Raw genomic sequence first — 25,018 nt, 5'->3', positions numbered from 1 at the left:
GGGGGCAGTAACCTTTGTTTACGGTGAAATTACACTTGAATGGCTTAATTGCTGTTGTCCTAAATTGTATGCCTCTTCACTGTGGTTAAAAACAAATGATAGATAATCAGATTTGCTGTCTGATCATGAATTACGTCTTGATGCGGTACCTGTGGTTTTCCGTTTCACCCTGACTTGGAGAATGCCGAGCAGGGGTACCAAACAACAGACGTGTTTATAGTAAGGCCATGTTGATTTGATTATATGGATGACATCCGCGCGCGCATGAATTTTCGGCCGTTTCCAAAAAAAAGAAAAGTTTTCAACCATGCTGTAAATCGTGCAAAACAGTTGCTAAATGAGCAAAAATATACCATACGTTGCAAGGAAAACATTGAGAAACGATACCAACGTTGTAGAATGCCAAAATCAAAGGAAAAAAGACAAAAATGTAAAGAAATGAATTCGAAGAGTAGATTATTCGCCATAACATATTCTGTGCCATTTGTTCAAACTTCATGACCACGTAGATTTCATAGTGAAAGCAACTTTTTTTTTGCAAAACTTTTTTTTAATTCGCACGCGCGCATCAGTTTTGGGGTTCCATATAATCAAATCAACATGGCCTAAGTACTAAAACTCTAATTCTGTCATCAGTAGCTTCCACTACGTACCGTGCATTCATGTGATGCGTTGTTGTCCCCTGAGTATGTGGAAAGTTTAAAGTAAGTTAACATATTTTTCAGAACAGCTTATAACACTGGGTTTTACTCTTTTCTATTACCTGGGGGGGTGGGGTTCAATGTATCTTGGATACCGTGTACACCATTGACGTATTCTGTCCATTGCCAAGACCTCACAACAAATGAATCATTGTGTTGCGCTGCTTAATAGTCAAAGCCTCAGCTGGATCGTGGGCAAAAGGAAGCATCTAAGAAGCTTATTTGCGGTATGTGTGGATTATGTAGTGAATTCCCAATACAAAAGTTTTGCTCTCCAATGTACACGTAGGACGTGTGGCGAATGCCAAAGTCATAGCGACGCAACCCAATAGGGCAGATGTTTGGCAGGAAATTGTAATGCTTCTCGACTTTCTTAATACGGACAGTGACCAGCAAGAAAAGATTACTACGATTTTTAGTAGTAGCATCTGCTTGGATATTACACGAAGACACCCACACGATTTGGTACTATGTTATGTAACATTGAAGGAGAAAATGACAAGATTTTTCCCAGGGTTAGTTTAATAACTACTAAATAAGACATTTGTTATTACATTCACTTCACCAATGTCCCTCTTGTCCACATAAAACATAACCATACATAGCCACCCTTTATACGTTATCACCGTTTATCATTCTTGTAAACAAAAATGCTTTGAGATACAAAAAAAATTACAGCGTGTATCTAAATTATTGTTGCTTTTCCCAGACAAAAGTAGTCAATGGTCATTGATAAATAAGGCTAACAATGTTGACTGTAACAGTAGTTTAAAATGACTAACACTAAACTAATATCCAACAGCCACAAATATATAGAGAGCCACAGAAAGAGAGCCAAAACTAGTTAAGTATGTGTTGGGTACAATGTGAGGGTTTACGTGCCTTTTTAATATGTTAGGCAACCATGAATTCATTTAGCATATACCTACTAGTATAGCACAAAAACGACAACATGCTTATACATACACGTATGCTATCATACAATATACTTAAGCTTACTCGTTTGTCCTTTCTATCCAAAACCAGACATAGCAAAATAATCACAATACCGAAAGCCCGTACAAAAATGTTAGCAAAAAATAAAAACAAATTAAAAAGAAAACAACTTGCTTCATCCTCACCTAATATGCATTTGTAACTACATAGCGTTCTGAGGACAGAGTGATTGTATGCGCATGTATTGTTACGTCTTTGTAAGTATATATTAATAGCTTTGATGGATTTTGTACTGTGTGCGATTGCTAGATGTTTGAAAAATGATGAAATCTATCGAGATTTAACAGGTTGGTTGAAAGAATGAACATCTTGGTTTACTTTGGGTAAAGAGTCATTATATTTTTAGCCTTCATTCAAAACAATCACGGTTTACTTTGAGTAAAGATTGTCATGACATTTGTATGCTTGAGCCTTCTTTCATGACAATCTCACGTCAGCCTGTTGGTTGCTTTCAACTGAGATCATGGGGCGGTGAATCTCTAGGTCTCACTCGGTCTCACTCCCGCTCTGCCAGATGTTGAAGGTGTCTTGGAAGGCCGGTAGCTTCGTCTTGCGGTGTTTCTTTCGAGGAACCGATCCGTAGCACCTCTTACAGGCAGGGCGCAGGTCAACCTCGTAGAACTTCGACCTAAAAGAGATAAAACTTACACATCAGACAAAACATACAAAAAGTGTTCTATTGTTGAGATGTCTGCACTTAAATTTTCATAGAATAGCTATACAAGATGAACCCCATTTTGAAGAGGGTGTTTCCCTACTTACTGCATATTTCTAATAAATTTCTACGTACCTTTAAAAACAAAACGTGCGAGTCGTTGCATTTTCACATGGCGCTTAAAATACATGGTTTATCTTGTTTCACAATGAATATGGTTTTTTGTTTGCTTTCCTGTCCGAAGATCGAAAACCAGGGAACCTATCTTTTACACAATTGAAGAGTTTATCTCTCTAATCAAGCTATATAAGCGATACTTACTGCAGAGAGAACGGGGTATCACAGAACGAACACTTGAAGTGGTCTTCGCACCAGAACTTGTTAAAAGCACCAACGGCTGAAAAAGCAAAATAGAAAATTTGTCATTACGTTGTCTAATAATATCTACCAATGAGTATGATTTACAAACTATACCTTACAGAACTAATGAGCATTTCCCATAATTATATCGTCTAGCAAAGTAAAAAGAACCACAGTAGTTAAACTTTTGTCACATTATCATGGTCTCATCACTTAGTGGTAACTAATTGTACATTGAATGTATACCGTTGCAACTGACATTGGGTATCTGTATGGTACTAAATAGAAAGTAAATACGTCTTACTTTCTCCCTCTACCGGCCGGTCGCAGTAGTAACATATCTCGTACATCTGAAACAAAAAAAACAATAGTTTTAGCCTTAAAGTTTGTTTGTACGTATCTAACATAACGTGCCATACAACTATAGCCTGGGTGCCATCCGATTTGTAACGGCAACCCCGAAAAAATCTGTAGGAACTGAAATCAGGAGATCGTGTCAAGTTTTGTTCTGACTGATCCATATTCAATATACCTAGAACTAGATAAGAAACATGGTTATACATACAAAAAAAATTAACATACGCAATGCTATGTCAATAACAATACACCAGAATCATCCTCCTGAGTTACATAGTGTGAAAGTTTCTTACCTCATCATAGTGGCGTTTGCAGTAGGCCCGTCCGTTGTACTCGTAGTAAACCCGGTTCAGCTGCTCAAACGGTACCCCGCAGACGGAGCAGCTGAAGTGCTGAAGAGTTGTTGATATAATTAGTAATCAGTACATAGTTTATGACAGTGTATCTGATTAGTTAATATGCATATTCGCTTATCACAGCAGAGGAATCTTTGTTGTTGTTGTTGCTGTGTCTTTATCCATCCTTTCATAGACCATTTTTAAACCCAAGAGAGTGCAATTTATATTTCCATCCATAGTATTGGTAACATCATCATTACAGGTTATATATGATACAGTTTATGACTTTTAAGCTAAGGCTCTGAAATATAGCTACATACCTCGGGATGCCACTTCCTGTTCATTCCAGTCACAGACGGACCTGTTATCTCCTCCCTGAATACAGAAAGAGAGAGAAATGTTTGAATTTATGGGTTTCAAAAGTAGTATTTGATATTACGGAGCACACATACTATAGTTATATTTACTGCAAACACTTTGAAATGTGGGTATGAGATTATGAACACGAACTACTTACCCACAGCCGTTGCAGACTGGATACTGGACCATGGGGTAACATTTGGGACAGTAACCCTTTCCGTTCAACTCTACTGCGTCTGGTCCAAGCTGGGCTCTATGTTGGGAAATACGGGGTTATACAACAGTTGGTGTGATCTAACACACTGTTTACAATGATACATGTTTTTTATGATGCTAGTTGTTATCCATATTAAGCATTTTCAGGGAATTAAGATCACCACTGCAATGGAAAACATTGCCACTGAGTCATAATTAAAAATTCGTTGACCTACCCGCATATCTGGCAGTTTGGATACTGACTGGGGCTGACAGGTCGCTGTCCATGTTCCTCTCTGTTGAAGAGCAAATGAGATGACAAAAGTTATTTCCACATATTAGATTTCGTTTCGATGTAGTATTTAGCCATAACAGCATCTTGTGCGTGTATATACAGAGAAACCGTAGGCAGATGTGTCATTAGAAGATTTTGAATGTGAATTGTAAACTTACCCAGTTATTATTTGTCGCAGCAATCTGCAATAGAGAACCAACATAAAATTAGACATAATACCAGATAATTGGTACAAATATTATCACTATGCAAGGGTTTGATTCATAACGTTATTGCATGCTTGAAAATACTCAAGAGAAACTAGGAACTGAGTGTACAGCATCGAACTAATGTTTTGTTCCTTTTAATCATTCATACAATGTAATTGTTTTAGCGCGATGATCTAGCTAATATTAGTGAGATGTTGTCCGGATCCGTGGGAGAGTAATGGCGGACAATTCGAAAATCGGACATGAATATTTGTTTTTGCGGACATGAATGAAAGTACGACTCACGGGATGCATTCGTCGTGGATGTCCACGCCATTGTAGCTAATGATGCGCTCCGGGTCAACCATCGGGAGCTTACAGGCGCCGCAGAGGTCCTTCATGATCAGTTCTCGCCGCGGCTGGCTGTAGGGGAAGGGAGGGGGGGGGGAGTTTGAAAACATTGTACGAATTTGATCTTGAAACACACCACCCGTAAAGGTTCCGTTTCTTCACTATAAGGCATCCAATGCAATGTCAGCAATCTGTGCGGCGAAACGAATATTAGTAAACTAAACATGTAGTCTCGTGACTTGACTTGCCACTTCGAACCATATTGGCAGCGCAGAAGCTCCTGGCTTGCATAGCATTTCCCATGCCACTAGCTTGGAGCCCAGTGTCTCTTTTCAGCACATTGTCTCATAGCCTCGTAGAGTCGTGATTTAGATGAAATTCTTGCTAAGCGCTTACTACATGATGATGTCTTATTTTGAGCATAAGACGTAAGTTGAAATTTTACTCTGCCAAAGCACAAAGATTCCTGGAGTTGAAATCGTAGCCATATGCTGAAAAGCTTGCAACATCCTCCTACAGATGCGCGCATTTTGATTTAACGCAAGCCTGTATTCGGGAAGGCCATCTTACGAGCATCTGGCATGGAAGGGTCGCCCATCCTCCCACATGACTTTTTCGAGTTCACTGATTGGTCGATCGCATGCATCACACATCTTCATCACTGTAGTAGGTTTTCTAGCGGTTCGAGTCGTTACGAAAAGGATGATGAATGGGGATTAGTTTGTGAAATAGTGGGTATTAAGGAGTTATGTGTGGGTAGAGAGATATTGGTAAATCTTGGAAATATCTTTAGTTGCCTGGTTAGACATATATGGCAATTTCTGCTTCGCGCTTATATAAAATCATCAGAGATCATCGTTATGTAAAATAATTTAATTATAAGATTAAGCATTTTAATGACAAGCACACCAGCAAATAGACGCCAAATGAAAACCTTTTCACGAGTCGCCATGTAAAACGTAATGCATTACAAATACATTACAAATACATGAATCTTGTAAATACAATGCTTGTACGCCTGTGATTTCAAAAGCAAGCAGGTTTTTGCGTGTTTTATTTTTATTGCAGCTAATGCAATCGCAATTGCTGCAGTAGGATGCGAGATCGAGATGTTTTGTGTTCTTACAGACACCCCTCGTGGTACGCTACTCCGTCGTGTACTACTGCTCTGTCCTCATCGGAGAGAGGTCTTTCGCACCCTGCGCACCGACCGATTACGACAGGCCTTCGTCTGGGCGAGACAGGTACATGAACATGTGGTAAGTCTCTGGTTCTTTCGCCTTCTTGATAATGAGTGCATTCGGTTTTCATTAGCCACAGCCTACCATTGCTGCAGTATGCTATCCTGTGGGCTTTCGTTGTCTCTAATGTGGTCATTTTTAAATATTTTCTACATCTAGATTATTGTTGGCATCCATTCACTTCTGTGACATAAAAGATAAGATCTAATAAAAGGAAATATACAATAGTTCCATTCTGTTACATGGAGAGGCATCTACACGCACGCAACTTTGTGTAACTATTCCTAGATTAAAAAGGGCGGTTATACTGGCTATACCGATACAGATACAGAAAAAAACTTACAGGCATGATTGGTGGAACTCGTTGCCATTGTACATGACAGTGGTTTCGTCTTCCTTGATCGGAAGAGAGCATCCGGCACAGACTTCCACTCCCTTCTCTACTGTAGTCTCTGTGATCTCAACCAGGACCCTGAGTACACAAATCGCACTTACTCATCAAGGATAACTATGAAATAACGACACATTTTCTACATTTTGATCCACGATTCTGTAACCTTGGTTCAGTGGCGTCATACAAACAGTTCAATCATGCCAAAGACTAAGAATGATTCAATTGCAGACTAAATACCATTCTTCTAAGGTATCATCATCATTTGTGTACCACTTCCTTAGTCTATGGCATCCTATGACCAAACAAGCAAATTAACTTACATGCATCTGTCGTGGTAGAGCTGGCCATTGTGGTAGATTCTCTTCTCGTCATTTTGCAGAGGTTCGTCGCAGGCAGGGCAGTGATGAGCTGTCTTCCTCCTAGTCAACGATCACACAACACCAAACACATGTTATGTCGCATCCAGTATTATACGAATTTCATTGCTGACTGTTGACCAAGGTTCATGATGTGAATAGGATCTTCTGTCATTTCTAGTGCTTTTCTATGCTAGTTTTATAACGGGAAACAGATATTGTTTTCAATCTGTAGAGAGACCACTTTGCATGAGTAAGGCACAATTGACTAAAGCTTATTCAAAAATAGTATACAGACCTTGGCATGTCCAGTATGTGCCGACATCTTTCACTTATTGCAGCATGAGGGAAGGCAAGACATAACGTTTGGCCAAGCATGGCATCAGCATATCTCAAAATGGCTACATTACAAACAGGGCCTAGAGCTTGAAGAAAATTAGAAACTCAAGAAGATTCTCGCTATCACAAAGAACTTACGGGATGCAGATCTCGTGGTAGTAGTAGCCGTTGTAGTTGATGAGTTTGTCGTTGATGTCGAACTCGTTGTGACAGCCGGAGCAGTACTGTTTCTCCTTGGCGGGCTTCTGAACCAGGATCTCCTGGTGTCTGGGAGGGGAGGGACGCTTCGGTGGCGTCGGCTCCTCCCAGCGTTCTTCTTCAAAAGAGTCGGGCTCGTAAATCTGTTGTGTCCTGTTAATGAAAAGATCAAGATCAAGTATTGAAATGCTCCGATTGCCAAATTAGCAAAAGCTGACAGAATAGCTTGCTCTTAAGAATATAGTAGAATGTATCATCATGGTCCATTGAAAATTTACCTCTGGTTGGTTTGATACGATAGACGAAAAATAGATAGACACATAGATAGATAGATACTATTAGAAAGATAGATAGATAGATAAGTAGATAGATAGATCTAGATGGATGAATAGGTAGATACTATTGGAAACATACTTTAGATGACATAGATAACTAAATATAGATGTATTGGATCATGTCTCACTGGTCAATCCAAATGTCGGGTTGCGGTTGCGGTGCCGGAATGATGATGTAGGTAGGCGAAGTCGGTTGCTGAATTTGTTGTATTGGTGGGTATGGTTGTGGAACCTGGGTCTCAATCTCTCTCTCTATTTCTGTGATCCTACAACACATACAGTGACATCCTCAACGATGCATTCATCCGTATGGCACAGTACGATTAAAAGCCTTAGTCACACATTGATTAGCCTGGTCACCAGCCACCCCAAGGGGCTACAGACTGGTATTTGTCGGCACTATATGCTTCTGTTACCGCCAGGCTAAAAAGCTCATCCTTTGATTCAGCCTGCTTGAACCCAATGAAAATATGTCTTCCAAGGGGGCGCTGAGGCAATATCTCATGGAGGGTATGGCCGTATGCTAGACCTGCCCGTGACGTCGACGAGCTAAGAGCGCGATTTATTCAGGCTAGATATAGCCTGTATTAACCCGGGCATCAGGCTAGGCTACACACTGAGCTATATCTTAGCTAATGTGCTTTGTCTTTGGCTAGAAGAAGTGTACTCACGTTTGGGTGATTTGTCCTTTACCACCCGGGGAAACAGGTTTAGGCTGGATGTTTTCTTTGTTCTTCTCCCGCTTGAGGGTCTCCATACTCCGGTACCTCTTCCTGTCCTTCAGCGTCTCCAGACTGCGGTATATGGTCTTGTCGACTCTGGTCTGGGTTCCAGCAGAGTCCTGTAGTACAATGATATCAATATACTCATAAACTCATGTTACGCTAACAAATGCATTGTTGTACAAGAAACAAGGGCTTAGTCATAGACAAGGGCTTAGGCTTAGGCATAGACAATGTAATTGTAGCATTGAAAGATTCATAGATAAAGAATAGATTTTCATTGTTCCATTCCATTAATAAAAAAAAGTAAACTTGACCAATATGATGAGAGCACGAATGTCCACGAATACGTCATTCATGCCATATGTTTCAGCATGCATAAAAAAATAATTTTTTCAGGCAATGACAACATGCTGGATACTAACCTGTTTGGGTTTAAACTGCACGCCCATGTTCTCCGTCCTCGGTGAGAACTGTACGGCCATGTTTGCCGTCACTTTCCTGTCCGTCACGATCTGACCGGCGTTGAGCTGAACCAGCTCGTTGAAGATCCCCTCAATGACGGTCCCCATGTTTGTGTTCCTCATGGCCTTGCCCATGGTCTGTGATCCAGCGCTCCTCATGACCGCCTTCTCCTCCTGCACGATCTGCGCGCACTCGTGGGACTGCCAGGCGTCGATGTCAGAGCCTGAGAGGTCTGTCTGGACTTGCATGACGTCCATCTTGACCTGGACCCTCCAGGTGTCCAACTCAGCCACGGTCAGGTCGGTCTGGATCAACATGTCGAACGTGACTGTCGTCTTGGTCTCGACCGGTTCTGGAACCACCGGGGCGACAATCTCTTTCTCTTCTTCTTTATCTGTCTGACAGCCAACGGTGACAGTGACGACGACAGGTGCTATTGGTGCCTTGGTTTCACCAGCCTCTTCTATGGTAACCGGCTTAACCACTTCCTTCTCCTCCACAGCATCTGTCTGGCACCCAACAGTTAAGGTGACAGTGACGGGCTTTGCTGTTTCTTCGTTTACCTCTTCTTTCATGGCGTCTGTTTGAATGCCGGTATTTGTCAATTCCTTTACTTCCTTTTCTTCAACAGCCTCCTGGTCGGTTTGGATACCGCTGCTTCTGTACTCCAGATATGCTCGACTATGTTTGGTGCCTGTTTTCTTGCTCAGCTTGATCGGTTTGTCGGTCTCGATTATCTTTTCGTCTGTCTGGCGCACTGGTCCGGCTGGCTTGACCGCTGCAGCGTCTTCCTTCTCTTCGATTCTTTCCTCTTCTTTAAATTCAGGCATCCACTCGTCTGTCTGTACCAGAGTGTTAGCGTAATCACGTGGCCTGCCGCCTGGAGTACCGGTCTTCTTGCCAACCTTCTTGATGATGTCAGTCTGGAGCGTCTTGCCTACCCGGACGTAGTCCACTGCTTTGGCTTCCTCCTTCTTTTCAGCTTCAGTCTGGGTACTTTTGGGATCCATGTGAGGTCCTGACTTCTGAGTGCCACTGTCCTGCATTGCAACCTTGTCTGTTGCCATGGTTTTTACGGGCTTCTTGTCGGCTTTCGTGGTGCCGATTTCCTTGCTCAATCTCTCCACCTTCTCAGTCTGAGTTTCAGACGAGACCATCCCTACTCCCAGAGCCTCCGTCTGTGTCTCTCCCGCGCTGACAGCAGTGACGTCTGTTCCGTGCTGCTTGTTCTGCAAATCTCTCACGATACCGATGGTCTTATCCGTTACGTCTTTCTCCGTCTGTGTGCCTTGGCTCGTTCCTACGAAGATTATGGTAGCCAGGCTCTTGTCTTCCTTGAAAGAAGCATCTGTGATGTTCTCTGCGTCTGCTGTGGTCACTTGATCGGTGTCGATGTGTTTCTGTACGACCTCTTCTTCCTCGGTAACTAGATTCTTCTCTTCTTTTGCATCTGCGTCTGTCTGATACGCGACGGTCGTTCCCTTCTCCTCTTCATCGGTTGCGATGCATTTCTCCTCCTCGACAAACTCCATGCTGGTGCCTTGATCAACCTTTACCACTTCGATCTTCACACTGATTTGCTTTGCCGCTTTCTCCTCTTTGTCAGTCTCCGTTGTCTTGGGCTCTTTCTCCTCAACATCGGTGGCATATGCCTTCTCATCCTTTTCTTCTTCAAGTGTTTCAATGGATTTGTCCAACAGTTCCTCAATCGTCTGTGTGCTGTTATCCTGTATTTCCTTTTCGACCATGATCTCCTTCAGAAGGCTTTCCACCTTCTCTGTAGCACTGACTTTTGCCTCCTTCTCCGGTGCATCTGTCTCCTCCTCCTTCGCCACTTTCTCTTCCTTCTCTGTAATGGTCCCTACTTCCTCAGTCTTCGTCTTATCAGTTTCCTTCACCTTAGCCACTTTCTCCTCCACCTCAGTAGCAGTGCCGACGCTTTCGGTTTCTGTTTTGTCCGTTTCTAAGCCTTTCTCGACAACTTCCTCTTCAACCGTTGCCAGGTCTTTCTTCATCACTTCATCCAGATCCGTTTCGAGATACTTCACATCTTTCTCTTCTTTCTCTGTTTCTTCTAACTTTTCATTTTTATCCTCCTTGTCGGTAGCAGTGACCTTCTCATCCGTCTGTATCTCCATCGCAGTTCCCTTATCTTCTTGTGGAATCGGATCTGTTCCTGTTTCCTTTCCTTCTTTTTCCTCCACCTCTGTTTCCGTTTCTTTTGGTACGATGATAGGAGCTACTGTTGCCGAATCCTTGGTGTCCTTCTCTTCCTTGTCTGTACCGAGTGTCTTGCCGTCCGTCTCATCCGCCTCGGTTTCCGTCTGCTTACTGTCGCTTTCTTCTGGTTCAGTTTCCGTTTGTTTCGGAATCGGAGCAGGCGCTGCATCGGTCTGAAATTCAGCCTCCTCTTTAGTTTCCGGATCCGTCCCGAGCATTTTGGCGTCTTTTTCTACCTCGTCGGTAGCGGCCACCTTGTCGGGTTTTTCTTCAACTTCAGGTTCGGTCGTCTTCGATGCCTTCTCTTCGGGAGTTGTGGCTATCAACAAACAAAGTATACAATGAAATATTACATATTCGTATTCATACCTATAAACTCCAAGGCTTGGCCAGAGGTTTCGCAGCTCTCAAACCAATCACACCAACTCTATACAACTCTATATGCAAGGGAAAAAACTGAAGAAGTCAGATACCAGTACATTGTGCAGCATGGTTGCAGAAAAGATACATTGTTGCCAACAGTTGAAGATAAAACCCTTCAGACTTTAGCATATGCCACCATGGCATAGCATGTATATCCGATATTGCAACTACTTCCATCGTCTTTAGACTACGGCAGCAAGCAATTTCGCTCAATAAACCAGTTTGTAAACCAGCCTTCAGATAGGTATTGGCCGAGCATCCTTTAAAGCTTTATTGCGTTAGGACAGGGACGATTACAGGACAGGGCAAGAAGAAGTAAGTGTTAAGACAAAGAGGAAAAGTAGCTATCAACCCAGTAAGATACCGCTTCACCAGGTAGTAGAACACAAATATGCGCTGTTTCTGCTTATTTCGAAAGCCATAATTCAAGGCTATGTGTGTGGTAATACATCCCTAGCTTACAGCGGCACCCAGCGGCACCCTCACTACATAAACTAAACCGTCCTTGCACTTCGAGGTATACCAGCAAGGATAAATGAGCCCTCACAAGAAAACACATATCCAGCAAATGAGAAGTATGCCACCAAGTTTCGTGATAGGTCGGTAGGTCGCAGAATTTGCCCCTTAATGTCCTCTTACCAACACTTTTGGGTTCTTTTGGGTCCTCTTCTGTCTCTGTCTCTTTGGGCAATACGACAGGAACATCGGTCTCTGGTGTCTTGTCTTCTTTTTCTTCCTTCTCTGTACCCAGGTCTTTTTCATCCGTCTTCTCTGGATCAGTGCCGAAAGCCTTGTCGTCTGTCTCCTCAGGATCTGTTGCTGTTTGCTTGGGAATGACCTCCGGAACTTCCGTTTCCGTTTCTTTAGGAACCGGATCCGGAGGTGCCTCCGTCTCAGGTGCTTTGTCTGCCTTCTCCTCCTTGTCGGTTCCGACTGCCTTGGCGTCTTTTACGTCTTCCACTGTGGCCGTTTCTTTGGGAACAGTTTCGGGCGTCTCTGTTTGTGGCGACTTGTCGTCCTTTTCTTCCTGGTCAGTAGCTGTAAGTTTGTCAGGCTTCTCTTCAACATCAGGTTCAGTTGTTTTAGGTACCTTTTCTTCACTGACAGTGCCTAAATATGGGGAAGTGAATACGATATTATTTGCATGTTCCAAAGACAAAATGGCTTGTCATCGATAGGCCACGACAAAGCCGTTACAAACATATGCACAATCCGATTTGTGCGAGAGACCCCACAGAAACCTGAAATGCAAGAAGTAACAAAGCTTCAATGAAGATAAATGCAGAAGAACCCTGGACTATCTTCGCCCCCAGAGCGAAGACCGAATAGATGCATATGATGAGTAGAATCCTCAGTATCAGACTGACCCAGAAAGTAGAACTTCAACTAAATGCAAAGTCAGGAGCACGCGTACAGCACTAAACTAAAGATTGTCCCATTCCAGCTTTTGGGCTGTTCACACCGTAATATCGTTTTCAACAAAGTGTTTGTCTACAACCGTATTTACCACACAGCAAAAATTAGGCAGAACAAAGACACTATAGCCACATGTAAGATGTATGAGTTCTCATCAAAATTGCTTTGAAAGGAAAGAAAGTGAAGTGGATTGGTGGTAATAGCTCGAAAAATAAAAAGATGTAAGTTCATCGATCTAAAATCTACTATACCAACTAATACGCCACATCTCGTCCAAGTAACTCTAGAAAGAGGTCTCTAGGAAGATTAGATCTCTAGCTATACATTAGGCCAAGAGAAACCGGTAACAATGAGATGCAAGTCTGTAAGTGCCACATATGAGTCGCATAAGAAGACAAGAGGCACCTGCAGATGAACATAAATATCCCAGCGCAGCACCCACTCATGAGACGATCTAGCTTACCGATACTTTTCGGTTCTTTAGCGTCTTCCTCTGTCTCCGTTTCCTTGGGTACCACAACTGGAATATCAGTTTGTGGCGTTTTATCTTCCTTCGCTTCTTTCTCAGTACCTACGTCTTTTTCGTCTGTCTTTTCCGGATCAGTGCCGAAAGCCTTGTTGTCTGTCTCTTCCGGATCCGTCGCTGTTTGCTTGGGAATGACCTCCGGAACTTCCGTTTCCGTTTCTTTAGGAACCGGATCCGGAGGTGCCTCCGTTTCAGGCGCTTTGTCTTCCTTCTCCTCCTTGTCGGTTCCGACTGCCTTGGCGTCTTTTTCGTCTTCCACTGTGGCCGTTTCTTTGGGAAGAGTTTCAGGCGTCTCTGTTTGTGGCGACTTGTCGTCCTTTTCTTCCTGGTCAGTAGCGGTCAGTTTGTCAGGCTTCTCCTCAACCTCAGGCTCTGTTGTTTTCGATAGCCTTTCTTCAGCTACCGTTCCTATGTTACAATATGATATCAATATTAATCATCATTCAACACAATGTCTGTACTATATATACATATAGTACAGGGATTGAGAAACACGATACACCATACTCTTAGATACGGAGCATACAGCAAATATCAGCATATGCTGTAGCTGTTATCATGCCCCCATGTGTGTGCTGACCAGAGAAAGATTGAAGGGGACTGAGGTGCCACCTTGCGGTACATAAAAGAAGAAGTAAGAGATCCCAGTCTCGCTTCTTCGTTTGCATAGCCTGCTTTCCATATTGAGTATTCAAAGAGTAAAGGGCACATAGAATGTTAGAACACAGTGGTAAATCTGAAATGGAAACAATTCCCTTTTTTTAAATACCTAGACAGTACAGAATACATATATATTCACCGGCAGTGCCGACCTCTCCTCTAGCAGAGGATTCACTTGCATATATACATACTGCCAATGTATCCAACGCAGGCGTCCATTTCCAGCAGAGGTGGGAAGAGGGATGGTATGGGATTGGACGGGACGGGATGGGGTTGTGAGGGATTGATAAAAGACGTCTGTGAGTCAGCAGATTGATACAGGATCAACCAGAAGTTCAGAGCAGTTGGGTTTGGGTTTCAAAACGATGAGGATATTGAGTATGTAAAGTCAGCATTTCATGACCTCAAACGCAGTCCGAAAAGTAAAGAGAACTGACACAGTACCCCGAAGATCCAAAGGAGGGTGAAGAGGGACCAAGGTAACAGCGGGGGGGGGGGGAGGGGGGGAGATACAAGGAAGAGCAGGAAAGAGAACCCAGGCTTGCTTTCTTGTTTGCATAGTCTGCAGACGGGCCCAGCAGACACCTGCTCATTAGATGTTCTATCTTACCAATACTTTTGGGCTCTTTGCTTTCTTCCTCAGTTTGTGGAGTTTTTTCTTCTTTCTCTTCCTTTACTGTACCCACATCCTTTTCGTCTGTCTTTTCCTGATCGGTGGCGAAAGCCTTGTCGTCTGTCTCTTCCGGATCAGTTGCTGTTTGCTTGGGAATGACCTCCGGAACTTCCGTTTCCGTTTCTTTAGGAACCGGATCCGGAGGTGCCTCCGTCTCTGGCGCTTTGTCTTCTTTCTCTTCCTTGTCAGTTCCGACTGCCTTGGCGTCCTTTTTGTCTTCCACTGTGGCCGTTTCTTTGGGAACAGTTTCGGGCGTCTCTGTTTGTGGCGACTTGTCGTCCTTTTCTTCCTGGTCAGTAGCGGTCAGTTTGTCAGGCTTTTCCTCAACCTCAGGTTCAGTTGTTTTCGATAGCCTCTCTTCAGCTACCGTGCCTATGTTACAAGATCATTTCAATGTTTAATCATCATTCAATACAATGCCCTATACACATAGTATAGGGCTGGAGCGGCTAATACGCTTAGATGCGCTTTAGGGCATACAGCAAATATCAGCATACACTGTAGTATTATAAACAGTTGTGTGTGCTGAATAAAGTGTACAGGACACTTCAACGCAGGCGTCCGTTTCCAGCAAAGGTGGAAAGACGGATGGGGATGGGGTGGGGTGGATTGGGTGGGACGGGATGGGTTTGTAATGGGATTGATAAAAGAAGTCATCGACTCAGCAGATTGATACAAGATAAACCGGAAATTCAGAAAAAAGTTTTTCTAGAAAAGAAAAGAAAAGTATATTGTAAAGTCGGTATTTCAAGACGAAACCCTAAACAGATCTTAGACCTGACCGAGAAAAGGACTGGATAGAGAACTGACAAAGCATCTCCACGTTCAAGATAATAGTTGAGGGTGGTCAAGGAACAGGGGGGGGGGTACAAGAAGAAGAAGGAAAGAGATCCCAGGCTTGCTTGCATTTTTTATGCAAAGCCTGCTTTTTCATACTGCATATCAAAATGTTATATGCTAACAACACAGCGCCCCCACGATCCAGGGAGGGTTCAATGGGACCAAAATACCAGCTGGGAATGGCAGTAGAGAAATGCCATGCTTTTTTTGTTTGCATAGGCGTATTTCCATACAATTGGCCACGACGAGCCCAGCAGAACACCTGCTCATTAGACATTCTATCTTACCAATACTTTTGGGCTCTTTGCTTTCTTTCTCGGTTTGTGGAGTCTTTTCCTCTTTTTCTTCCTTCACTGTACCCACATCTTTCTTGTCGGTTTTCTCCGGGTCGGTGGCGAAAGCCTTGTCGTCTGTCACTTCCGGATCTGTCGCTGTTTGCTTAGGAATGACCTCCGGAACTTCCGTTTCCGTTTCCTTAGAGACCGGATCCGGAGGTGCCTCCGTCTCAGGCGCTTTGTCTTCTTTCTCCTCCTTGTCAGTTCCGACTGCCTTGGCATCTTTTACGTCTTCCACTGTGGCCGTTTCTTTGGGAAGAGTTTCAGGCGTCTCTGTTTGTGGCGACTTGTCGTCCTTTTCTTCCTGGTCAGTAGCCGTCATTTTGACAGGCTTCTCTTCAACCTCAGGCTCTGTAGCTTTGGGCACCTTTTCTTCTGATATAGTTTCTATTTTGTGAGATTATACAGACGTTTTATACGATGTGAAAATACGTGAAAAGAAAAGAAAAATCTGAAACCAAAAATGCCAGGCTCGAGAAATATTACATCTAACGCTTCTTTGGGACGTTATACATGGTTAAATAATGGGGTTGTCGTATGGGTGAGCTTTGCTTTGCAAATAGCTGAATGTGCCCGACAAAGGTAAAAAAAGAAAGATATCTTCACACAAAACATTACCACCAACAAAATTCTCAAGAAAGCAGATGCGTGCATCTCATTGGGTTTCTTTTTGGAGTGGATCCAGTAAGTAAGACCTGTTGTTATTTGTTTATTTGCCTCCAGGTGGCTCGTTGCGATTGAAAGTCTCCCTGGTCCACAGAGGCAGTAGGTACCATGTTTTCTTCTCCGTTGTCCACTAGGTTGTGGACCATGTCTCAGAGATTCAGTTATAAGCAGCAATTTACCCGTTGTCTTCATTTGAGCGCTTAAGATAAGCTTCTAATTGCAAATGCCATTTACACTCTAGAGGAGGAATACAATAAGAGATATCTGTAGGCATCGCGCCTGAAAAGCTGGAGGTACAAGATAACAAGCAAAGTTAAAATGTACTGAATTTCAACACATGAACACGGTTGATGTACAATATTCTATCAATACTACCTCTGCAGAGAAGACAATTCCTACAAGTTCCTACAAACGAGGACATGGCATCTACGTACGGCTGAAAATTGGCAAGCTCTGGAAAAAGAAGATGGACGACTATAACAATATCTGCGGACGGTAAAAGGATATTAGGTAAAAATACAGGCCATCACATCAGGCCACAGAATATCCCAGCGAAGCACCCAGTTAAAACAGAAGATAGCTTACCAATGCTCTTAGGCTCTTTACTTTCTTCCTCAGTTTCAGTTTCCTTGGGTACCACAACAGCAACTTCTGTCTGTGGAGTTTTATCTTCTTTATCCTCCTTTTCTGTACCCAAATCCTTCACGTCGGTTTTCTCCGGGTCGGTACCGAAGCTCTTGTTGTCTGTCTCTTCTGGATCAGTCGCCGTCTCCTTCGGTAAAGCTTCAGGTACTTCCGTTTCTGTTTCTTTCGGAACCGGATCCGGAGGTGCCTCCGTCTCAGGTGCCTTGTCTTCTTTCTCCTCCTTGTCAGTCCCTAGTGCCTTTGCGTCTTTTTCGTCTTCAACTGTGGCCGTTTCTTTGGGAAGAGTTTCAGGCGTCTCTGTTTGTGGCGACTTGTCGTCCTTTTCTTCCTGGTCAGTAGCGGTCAGTTTGTTTGGTTTTTCTTCAACCTCAGGTTCGGTAGTTTTTGGTACCTTTTCTACTAACTCTGTTCCTATATTGTGGGATTGAAAGTTGTTAAGAGATATGCCATTCTTACCTAGATACTAAAATGAGAATTAACATACGCTTCTGATGTTTGACTCTCCCAACATGATACTGTATGTCATATCTTTTGACGTCGTATGTCGAGTAATGTACAAGGTGTAAAGAAGTAATAATTCTTCTGCAAAATAAACGATGCGTAAACAAATATAACGAAGAAACGAACAATGCATTTGTCCAAGTGGACATAGATAACCATCTACAGGAAGAAGGCCAGACGTTTCAACTCTCACGTCTTACCCCGACACCATTAGACCTAGAATAAGACAAGAGAAAGGCCACTGCAATCATAGTATGCTCAAAGAGTAGGAAGGTAGGAACAGCCTCTGCAAAGAGAGGTTCATACAGGGCATAGAATTGAAGTGAAGATGTGCCACACTTTGAAACGTGGTAAGAAAGGACAAACAAAGAGTGCAACAGTCGCTGTTTCCCAGCAAAAAGTCCAACATTATAGGATGAAAGATTTACACGTGAACCCCGAGGGTGGAGAGCTAACAGTAGCAGAAATTCTGGTCATGAAACTATTGTAGCCGGTATTTGATGTCTGTACATAGGGTGGAACGTAAGTCTATATGCGACGGACAGTAATGCGAACCGTAGGTCGAGACAAGGAGAATTCAACCTTACAAACTTCTATTAAGTATCTAATACTCTGGTTAGTGTCTTTCCCTTGCAATGGCAATGATTAAAAATGAAACAGCAGTAACCGAACACTACTTAGACTCAAGCCCGGAATCCCCTCATCACGTATTTTATAACACAGTCAATGTTGATTAATTACCGGAGAGAGTTTGTCTGTGTAAATATTCCCACGGGTAAAAAATGACAACGAAGGTCACTGTTAAGGTTGTCTGGCAAAACAGAAGCGAGGATACATGTACTTGTAGACTCTAAAACGATAGCTGGAACCTAGTTTACTACTCACCTTTCTCCTTTAAACTTGGTAATAGTTATTGCTTATAGAATAATGTCCTTATTTAAATTACAATGTATACTACATTGACTGTTTAAGAATACATAAACTCCCTGTTCATTTACCGCTAATCATTTTAAAGTGTAAAGTCATGATTGTATGATATCGTACATTTAAGTACTGGAAGTTGTGTCAGCTGCACTGACCTCGAATAAGAAGAAATACAACCAGAAAGCCGTTAGTACAGAAAAAGAATAGGGAACCCCAAGGTTAGTAGTACACATGCTATTAGTAGATGCATCTTAACAGAAACAGCAGAACCGCCCACAGCGATAGGTCCCCTTTGTGTAAAGAACATTGCCTTGCAAGATGTCCAGCATGTGTGCGACAGCAGGTGACTCTTCCAGAGTGACCACTCGAAAAAATGAAGCGTGTGCAGCGCCACCTCAGGTCCTTATGCCAGCCACCAGACAACCGATTCTATCGCCAAAAACTTACCAAGGTCCTTCGCATCCTTTGGGTCGCTGGTGGTAGCGACGTCCTTGTTGTCTGGAGTGTCCTTCTCTGTGCCCAGGTCTTTCTCGTCGGTATCGGCAGGCTCTGTCGCCGTTGCCTTGGCATCCTTTTCTTCAGGATCGGTCGCCGTGTCGACGTTAGAGCTCTCTGGTGGTTCTGTTGACGCCGTCTTCTCGTTCTTAGGATCGCTGTCGGTTTCGGTGTCTTTCTCATCCGTCGATGGCGGCTCTGTCTGTGGTGTCTTTACGTCTTTCTCTTCTGGATCTGTTGAGAGATCCTTCTTGTCGGTTTCTCCCGGGTCGGTTGCCGTCTCTTTTGGTTCCTTCTCAGGACTCTCGGTCTCGGGGTTTCTTTCCTTTTTGTCTTCAGGGTCGGTTGCGAGTTCCTTCGCGTCGGTGTCGGGGGGCTTCTCTGACTCGGGTGGATCTGTAGAAACGTCCTTTGGCTCTGTCTCAGGCGGGTTGGTTTCCGGGTTCTTCTGTTTCTTGTCTTCCGTGTCTGTGGCCAGATCTTTGGCGTCCTTCTCTGTTTCGGGATCCGGTTCGGTTTCCGTCTCTCTTGGTTTCTTTTCCGGAGCATCTGTCTCTGGATTCTTGTCCTCCTTGTCCTCAGTTGCAGGCGGTTCTGTTTCCACTTCTTTATCATCAGGCGGCTCCGGAGAGGTTTCAGGTGTCTTTTCCACCTTTGGAGCCGGATCGTCGGTCTTTAAATCCTTGGCGTCTTTAGTGTCCTCCTCCTTTTCTGGCTCGGTCTCTCTGTCTTTCTTCGGCTCTGGGTCGTCCGTCTTGAGGTCTTTTTCGTCCTTGTCGGCGGGGTCTGTCTCCGGTGCCTTGTCGTCTTTCTCAGGAGGAGTGGTCGCTATACGGAGGAACACACATGTAACAACACGGTACTTCTGATACCTCATTTTCACTGAGGCGGCGACCGTTCAGCGACCAAAAAATTAATTTCATCCATAAGGAAGATTTGGTATGTTTTGTTCAATTTGCTGTCTTCCAAATCCTACTTTTATATCATGTATAACATTTCAGTTATGATGTGGTAGGCGATAAGTCTAATTTTGGTCGCCAACGGCCTCCGTCCAGTAAAAAGAGGCTCTTTATGCCAAAACCTACATCTAGGAGACTGTTATACCATGTATATCGACGTATAGCTATCAAGGATTAACGAAAAATTGATTGTTCTAAATTTGAGCTCTTATTCATAAAACCCTGAACCTTACTTTACCTCATCATTGAGCTTTGATTACAGTTATCATTATAGATTATGGATTTTATGAAGCAATCTTTACACCTTACAACCTTAAATCACCAACATCTAGCCATGTCACACATATAATGATTACCTCTAGTATTTGATGACTAAAGCTTCTATTTAGGTTGAATTGACATATATACAGTGCATACTACCACATTTATACAGTATCATTGCTTGTAAGACAAAATAGTCAAGTCTGAATTTTTCTCGAGTTCCAAGCTGAGCTGTAGGCATTGTCCAAACGACGAAGAAAGCATCTGTAAGCTGCAAATATATGAGCTTGTGAACATTGTATCCGTGGGGGACGAAACACCAAAGCGGATTTTAAAATAAGCAGCAGTTCCCCAGTCATGCTACAGACAAAGACCACCCGAAGACCAAAACTAGTATTGTTTACTACATTAGGTAAAGCCACCATCAGATTTGAGGTTCCCAAACGATGTAACAATGTTAAAAAAGGGAAGCTATCCCAGGGTCACAGGCGAGAAATATCGCAGTGCCGAAGCGACGCAATGTAAGCTTCAATGTGGTCGCTCGATGTGTGTCCTCGCATAATCTGCTCTCCAGCGCCCACCCCTTTTTCATGATAGTTATGCCTTTACTGCACCAACCCCTGCCACGCAATGATAAACCCCAATGAAAACCTCAATAAACCCTCGCATCATCTGCCCTCCAGCGCCCACCCCCTTTGTGGTAGTTCTGCTACCACTATACCAACGCCCAGCCAATATAATATATGCGTAATCATTACAAACACTATGGTATAGCACCAGCATAACAGAACACCTTGTAAGCAAAATCGGAAACATCTCCTCAAGATCTAAGTCGCGCGACGATCAAGAGAGCACCAGGCGTGTTACTGCCGAAAATGTCATATAGAGCTCACTGGCCCATGGTCTAATAGATATTCCTCTGTGTGACAAAGGTATTGTAGTTTCTAGTGAGTGTGGGTACTTACCAAGACTCTTGTCCTCCCCTTCAGAACTCGGCGTTTCCGTGTCTTTATCAGACTTGTTGGCGTCTATGTCCTTCAGGAGGTTCACAAGCTTCTTCTTCAGCTCCAGATTCTCGTCCTCCAGACTGGACAGTTTATCCATGATGTTCGCCATCTTGTCTCCTAGCAAACAATGGCGGGGAAAGGTGACACACATATATATCATTTTAGATTATGTGGTTAATTATTCATGGCGCTTGGGGGCAGTACGCAATATTTTTTTCAGATAAAACATTTGTGTCAGCATCTCAGACATAACCTATAGTGCGCCAAAAAGCAGTTACTCAAGCAACTGGATATGATTTTGAAATCATATCCAGTTTCAAAATCATAAGATTTCAAAATCATATCCAGTTGCTTGAGTAATTGCTTTTTGGTGTATCATATTACCTGGATGTCTGACCTTCATCGACATAACCTATAGTGCTTTGGTTACATTTTCTTAATACAAACAAGAAGCTTATAAGGCAAGAAAGTCCCTAAATGTAGCTGATACAAGCAACACTCATAGTACCAATTAGAACATCACAGTGGTGAACTATGTACATGGTATTACCAAAACAACCAAAATATCAACATGCGACCATACATACGATGATAATGTTTGAACGTCTTGAACAAGGTCGCCTCCAAGAGTGATAAATGATAGAATCGTTTAGACCACCTGGTTTTCTTTGTTTCTACACGGAAAGTAAGATAGACATAACAAGAAAGTTGTCATTGCCTGTGTTCTTCCAATCAGGCAGACTGAAGCAGCTGCTGCTTTGTTTACTCTAACTAGAGCACCGACAAGGACTAATTAACTGTCTGGACAACAGGGATTCGCACAAAGGTACCCGGAAGAGTATCATAGTCAGACTAGGACGGCATACGATTACCTGCAAATTGCTTACTATAGGTACCTGAACAAAACACCTGTGGATACAATTTGGGCTCAGGAATCTTGAAGATCACAATTTTGAAAATTAGGAAAACTTTGTGAATTTTCTTGCTTTCAATTACGCAAATATGAAGATGGCAATCAGCAACTACATGTAGGGGTCGTGTGGCGTAGCGGCAGCGTTCTCGACTCGGAACCAGTGGCCCTGGGTTCGAGTCCTGACATGCCACCGATCTTGTGCCCTTGGGAAAGGCACTTTACACGACTTTCCTCACTTCGCTCAGGTGTAAATGAGTATTGTACTGTCCCTGTGTTGGTGGCGGCTTTAATATAAGTTGAAAAAACTTGAGTGTGCCGTCACCATGTCTTGTGATTACATGTTTCGGAATATATATATAAAAAAAAAACTACATGTAAGCAAAATAATTGGCTACATGTATAACCACATGTATCAAAGATACATAGTATTATATCCTGGAGACAAAACGTTTTCATCAGAACTGATGGTTACATGAACATTTTGCTTTTCAAGCAAACATTATTCAGGACTTCATTAGAGATGCACAGGATACAATGCATTACTAAAAGGAAATTCTTTTCGTTGAATACAAGGACGCATTTTGCTCATTATAATGCTATGCACGTACTAATAAGACATCTTTGTCGTTCTAAGCGTCCCTACATTCAAATCTAGTGGTGTATGTAATACGTACTTGTGACCCTTTATTAAGCCAATTCCTCACGTGTTACCAGGCCAAGTGATCCATACTGATCTTCTATAAAGTAATAATACAGGCTTCAAAGCACCTGCATTTCAGGTAGCAAAAAATCATTCCAGTGGCCAGTTTGCATTCATAATCGGGTATACCAAGTGACGTTCACGAAATGTCAGTTGGACAAACAGATGATTCCTTGTGCACAATAATGTGTACTTGCATGCTCTTCAATACCCAAACAGATGGTATACAGCCAGTACTGTACCATGTACCACCTTTGCGTCATGTACTACCTAGTTTTATCAAAAATCTGTCGTTTCCTGCCGATAGCTACAGTTCACAGACGAATCTATCTAGAATTCACTACTAACAGGTGCCAATATGCCTATAATCTTTTCAACGTAGAAAAAAGCAAGGTTCTCTAACAATGGGGTCTGAGAGAATTCAGCTATGATGGCCTTGAAGATTAAACATTCAAGAACTCAGTGACAACCCCATTCTGTCACTTAACCAATACCATTTAAGAGACTTTGAAGAACAAAGCCGCCCTCTATGACTTCCCTTTTCTGTGAGATCGTTTCCTAATCCTGTCTGGATCAAGTAACATTACCATGATTCATATCCGACCTCGCCCCTTTTCAGCATGAAAAAGTATGTAGACCAGCGCAACACACTTCTTAACTTTGTTGAATACTCCAAACCCTAAGTCTTAAGACATGTAAGCTTTCTTTCGAAAGGAGGACGGAGTCTAAAAACGTTTAAAAGTCTAAAAAAATAAGTCTCAGGTGATTGAAGTAGTGCATGGTGATTGTTTCTGTCAGATTTAAGCACTTCTTACTTAATGTCAATCTTCGAAAACGAAGCCAAGCCAAGAAGAAGACTTAATGTCAACATAAATATCAGGTGAAATGAGAGTCTCTCAAAGTTAAACACACACGTAACAACAAACAGCAAGAAAAAAACAACACTTTATAAGCACTGTTAAGAAGCAGGATATAGCAGGGATAACGACATTATCAGGGGGTGTCGCCATTGCCTTCGGCAGTCCAACACCTACTTTCGTCAAACCCCAGTTAAAAACACAGCTGCATATAGTTATGACAGGTACGTTACAACTACGTACTCTACACCATCTTAACATTCGGAATGGAAAGAAAGCCAAACGAATAAGATTAAGGATGCTAGGCGCTCACCTGTGGTAGTACCTTCCGATTGGCTTCTTGAGATATATTCTTCAGGTACCTCCCCCTTGGGCAAGGTGTCTACGCCTCCTTGTCCGTCTGTCTAATGATTTCAACACAAAAACGTCTGGCTAACTCTGCTTAAGTGTCTCCACTGTCTTGCGACGAAGAACTGAAACAGCTAACAGCCTGACGCTAGTTTTAAACCATTAGAAACTACCTGGCAATGACGGTAAGGTCCGGCGTGCGAAGTGAGCGAGATGTCTCTTGCACGATAGACCTAGGTCGAGCTCGCGACCTCTGGCACTTAAAACCGGTCTATCTAGATGCTTAGGACGCTTGCCCAGTGGTCTGTGTGTGTATGCAGCTTATACGGGTGAAAGTGCTTTCACTTGTATCCCAGAATGCAATTCGGAAAAACACGCCATGTATACATAAATTATTGTGTTGTGTTTAACGTTTAGAAGGTTAGATGATATTTAAATTCAAGTCAAGGCAGTCACTTTTAGTCCTACATTTAGTCTTAGTCGGTAATAAAAAAGCTAAAGTTATCATCAGTAGTGGGAAATCCAACATACACCTATGGTTCCTCTATTTTGCTTTCAGGTCCCCTTATATATCTCTAATGGTATTTGAGGCGATTTCTGGAACTCCAAACTTCAGGAATGTACACTGTTTGTAAGCTATAGCCGTATTCATTGAAGGTGAACAAAATTATGAAAAAGCAGTGCCTGACGTTAGCGTCCTGACCAAAATGACCTCTCATGACACGATATGGGCGTTGCCTCCACCACTCTTCATGCAGATTCGCCTGCGTCAAATAGGCCATCGGCAATGAGTACACACTCTG

At 42.9% G+C, this 25,018-nt stretch overlaps 1 protein-coding gene across 1 annotated transcript; it reads right to left on the bottom strand.

The window, feature by feature from the left end:
- Positions 1-1,382: 1,382 nt before the first annotated feature.
- On the bottom strand, positions 1,383-24,522 carry LOC109480939 (titin homolog). The gene is made up of 24 exons (XM_019783367.1): positions 24,181-24,522; positions 21,356-21,514; positions 19,123-19,998; positions 17,191-17,661; positions 15,892-16,326; positions 14,702-15,136; positions 13,369-13,839; positions 12,129-12,599; positions 8,807-11,385; positions 8,331-8,500; positions 7,265-7,477; positions 6,752-6,850; positions 6,381-6,509; positions 5,923-6,027; positions 5,367-5,471; positions 4,752-4,868; positions 4,416-4,439; positions 4,199-4,258; positions 3,925-4,020; positions 3,728-3,782; positions 3,363-3,461; positions 3,017-3,062; positions 2,674-2,749; positions 1,383-2,325 (listed from the first exon to the last, which is right to left on the bottom strand). The coding sequence occupies exons 2-24, from the start codon at positions 21,504-21,506 to the stop codon at positions 2,184-2,186; spliced, it is 7,425 nt and encodes a 2,474-aa protein (XP_019638926.1). The 5' UTR covers positions 21,507-21,514; positions 24,181-24,522; the 3' UTR covers positions 1,383-2,183.
- Between the last annotated feature and the right edge of the window lie 496 nt (positions 24,523-25,018).

The sequence above is a fragment of the Branchiostoma belcheri genome, unplaced genomic scaffold (genome assembly GCF_001625305.1).
Source record: "Branchiostoma belcheri isolate BF01 breed outbred unplaced genomic scaffold, Haploidv18h27 scaffold109, whole genome shotgun sequence".
NCBI classification, from domain to species: Eukaryota; Metazoa; Chordata; class Leptocardii; order Amphioxiformes; family Branchiostomatidae; genus Branchiostoma; species Branchiostoma belcheri.
Note: the sequence above shows the minus strand (reverse complement) of the source record. Positions and strands in the feature narration are given on the sequence as shown.